Source organism: Emiliania huxleyi (assembly GCF_000372725.1).
Source record: "Emiliania huxleyi CCMP1516 unplaced genomic scaffold EMIHUscaffold_390, whole genome shotgun sequence".
Lineage (NCBI taxonomy): Eukaryota > Haptophyta > Isochrysidales > Noelaerhabdaceae > Emiliania > Emiliania huxleyi.
This window is the reverse complement of record NW_005199044.1, coordinates 1-3,524: the sequence shown is the minus strand read 5'-3', so window position 1 is coordinate 3,524 and position 3,524 is coordinate 1. Positions and strand designations below refer to the sequence as shown.

Sequence of the window (3,524 nt, the reverse complement as noted above, 5' to 3'; positions counted from 1 at the left end):
GGATCCAACGGGAGGAACGAGGGGCCGTCCAGGCAGCCACCGGGGCACGAGCAGCAGTTACGGTGCGCGTCCTGCCCGCCAGCCGACATCGGGGCGTCCTACGCCGCCGCCGGGGCCGTCGGCTCGCCCGGGATTGGCGCGTCCGTCATCGGAGCGCCCGGCATCGGCGCGCCCGGTGGCGCGCCCGGCATCGGCGCATCGTCCGCCGCGGACCGCGTCGGCCCATGCGCCCCACAGTAGGGCACGGCCACGCCGGGCGTCGCCCGCAGGAACGCGGCAAAGGAGTCGTGGTCGAACGTGCCCTCCATGATGGCGAGCCGCGTCGCCGCGTGGGGCGGGCGGTTGATGGCGTCGACGACGACGACGCCCCACGCGTGCTTGACGGCGTCAGCCTGCTCGAGCCCGCGCAGCCACTCCGCCGCGTCCTTCGCGGTGCACTCGTTGTACGACGACGTGCGGGCGGCGAGCATGCGCCGCATCGCCAAGTAGTCGCAATCGCTGCAGCCGGCGCGCTGCACCACGGGCGGCAGCGTGTAGCGCGTCACGGCCGGGAGGTGCTGCGCCGGGAAGCAGAGGGCGTCGCTGCACGCCGGGCAAAGGGCCAGGTGGCGGAGCGCGAGCCCCGCGCGAGTGCGCCGCGAGTGCGCGAGAGCCGCCGCTAGGCGGCGGTAGCTCTCATAGAGAGCGCCTGCGGGCTGCTGCTCGCGCAGCGCCACCTCGAACGCGAACTTTGCGTCCGCGACGAGCTGCGGCGCGTGCGGCGCCTCGCCGTGCGCCTCTGCGTCCGCCTCGCGCAGCGTCAGCGCGACGCCGCGCCGCGCGCCGAGCAGCCGCGCGCGCGTCAGCCAATGCGACGGCCAGCACTGCGGCAGCAGCAGCTCCTGCCCATCGGTGCCGCGCCAGGGCTGCTGCTTGAGCTTTGGGTCGGCGCGCCATTGCGGCGGCTTGGGGAGGCACTGCCGGTACCACAGTAGCAAACGCGCGTCGAGCTGTTGCGTGGACAGCGAGTCCGGGTCGCACGAGAAGGCGTTCGGGTCAGCGTACGGGCCCTCCATCGCAGCGAGCTCGTAGTGCATTTCAGCGCCCATGCTCGGCGGCCTGTGATCGCCGCCGTACGTCTGCAGGAGCCGCCGCACCTCACGGACGATGGTCCTGTTGAAGGCGATGGTGATGTTGTCCTTCTCGACCGCCTCCGTCGCCTCCCCCTCGCCCAGCGGCTTGTCCGCCGTTTGGTACGCGTCCTTCGTCTCGACGGTGCCTCCGTCGGCCGCGTCGAGAACGCCCAGCAAGGCATCAGTGGCGATGGATAGCGTGCGCGCTGACGCCTCGCGAGCCGCCTCCCCCTCCCCCTCCTCCTCGCCGTCCTCCAGCTGCTCGAACAGCCGTGCAGCAGTCTTTTCTGCCTGGGATCGCCGCGCCGCGTTCACCTCCTCCTCCGCCGCCGCGCCCTCCGAGGCCTCCGCCGCCGCCGCGGCGGCGGCGGCGGGCGACGGCGTCGCGGTGGCGGCGGCGGCAGCCGCAGCCTTGCTCTCCGCCCGCTTCGCCGCCTCCCGCAGCCTCTTGTGGCGCGTGGCGCGCGCGGTTTTGGCTTGCCCGGGTCGCTTGGGGTCAAACTCGATGGTCTCGATGCGCCAGTGGTCACGCGTGTATGCCTCGCCGAGCGCACGCGAGACCCTTGCCCACAGCTTGCACTCCGCCTCGACGTCGCCCTGGAAGTGTGGCACCCTGTGCCACGGCCGCTCCGGCTTGTCCTTCTCGAGCTCCCGGTCGTAATCCTCGTGGCGCGCGGCAAGGACGGCGCGCCAGCGCTGCTCCGTCTGCGCAGGCCGGGGCCGCTCGACCATGAGCGCGTCCATCTCGACGTCCGCGTTCTCCTTCTCGCCGCCGCCGCCGGCGAGCGGCTTGCGCCGGCGCCGGCGGCCGGACGCCGCCGCCGGCGCAGGTGCGGGCGGAGTCGCGCGCCCCGTCTCGTTGTCGGGCGACTCCTCGCCGCCGGCGGCGTCGGGTGCGGCGACGTCGGCCTGCGAGTCGCGAGGGCGGCCTGCACCGGCGGCGGTCCGCAACGTCTCGCGGCGCGCCGCCAGCCACGCCGTGAACTCATGGGCAATGTCGCTGTCGTCGGGCGGCTGGTACAAGCTCGGCTGGATGTGGTCCATGAAGGCCTCCATCTCGGCCGCGGTCACGTCGTCGGGCGCGTCGACGGGCTGCAAGGCCGTGGACCGCACGGCGGGGCGGCTGCGCCAGGACTGGCGCGTCGCTGACGACGAGCCGAAGCAAAAAGGGCTGCACGACGGCAAGCCCGGCTGCATTCTCGCGCCGGGACGGCGATCCTGGTCGAGCACGAGACGCCGCCTGCTTTTGCGGTCGTTTCTTTTCTTGATTCCGTTTGTTGCAAACGGAATCAGTTGCAAAACCCTGAATAAAAAAACAAAACGCGAAAATCCCCTTTGCAGCCAAGCCTACCGGGCACCTAATTTATTTTAGGAGATGAGGAGGAGTGTGGTGCTACCTTCGCCCACCGCACCCTTGGGCCGCTTGCCTCTTCCTATCTCTCTCTCGCTCGTCGCAGTCTGTCGCAATTCTCGCCCGCAGCGCAACCCTCACTCATGCTACCTCGCGGTCGTCCCACTCTTCGTTCTCTCTCCTGCCCCGTCGTCCTTTGCCTCATCGCGCTCTCTCCTCTGCCTCGTTCTGCGACGGCGCCGCCGCCTGCCTAGGTGCCTAGCGGCCCTTCTTTGCTCTCGCGGCTTCTCTCACCTATTCGGCGTACTCCGAGAAACTCCTACCCATCTCCTTGGACCTTGCAGCATATCTCGGGTCCTCCAGTTTGCAAGACAAAGACAAAATCTCTCTCCCAGTTTGTCGAGCTCTCCTCGAGAACCACCCTTCTGACTCCCACTCCGATCATGATTCATGTGCCGCCAGTACATCTCTCTCTCTCTCTCTACATGCACATGTCATTGCTCAGATCCACTCTCGTTTCGAACACTTGTACCTCCACGGTCGGTGTTGGCGCTGGCGTGGGGTTCCTTCGGATACTCGATTCGGATACATCGTGACAGCTGACGACGGGATTACCACTGGCGTGTGCCATGTCGTCCTCATCGGATTCGATCGTCTTCTCCGGACTCCTTCCGTTCGGCGTGGCTCACCCTCCTGCCGTGAAGCGTGAACAAACAGGTACTCCGTTCGGCGTGGGCCATGGCTCACCCTCCATGCCGTGAACAGGCGCCCTATCCCCTATCCTATATTTCTCGCTCCTCTGCCCATGCTGCCTTGGTCTTGTCGTTGTTGATTTCGTACCCACGAGCCACGTCTGGATGGCGATCGAAGCTGCCGAGCCCAAATCACTGTGTGTGAGTCGTGATTTCTTGTTGGGTTTCAAAAATCTCTCTCTGCCTTCGTTCGCCCACGAACTAACTACATGTAACTACCTTCCTGCAGGACAAGCAGGTTCTACTTTTAGCTTAGATCTACTGGGACAAAAGGGAGAGAGGAAGCTAGAAAGCTCTCTCTCTCTCTCA

General features: G+C 67.2%; 1 protein-coding gene across 1 annotated transcript; it reads right to left on the bottom strand.

Annotated features, from left to right (window-relative positions):
* Positions 1–1,204: 1,204 nt before the first annotated feature.
* EMIHUDRAFT_369756 (hypothetical protein) lies at positions 1,205–2,339 on the bottom strand (the record flags this gene model as incomplete). The annotated part of the gene is made up of 1 exon (XM_005771087.1): positions 1,205–2,339. A coding segment is annotated over exon 1 (1,016 nt), but the record flags the coding sequence as incomplete, so codon positions are not given.
* Positions 2,340–3,524: the final 1,185 nt, after the last annotated feature.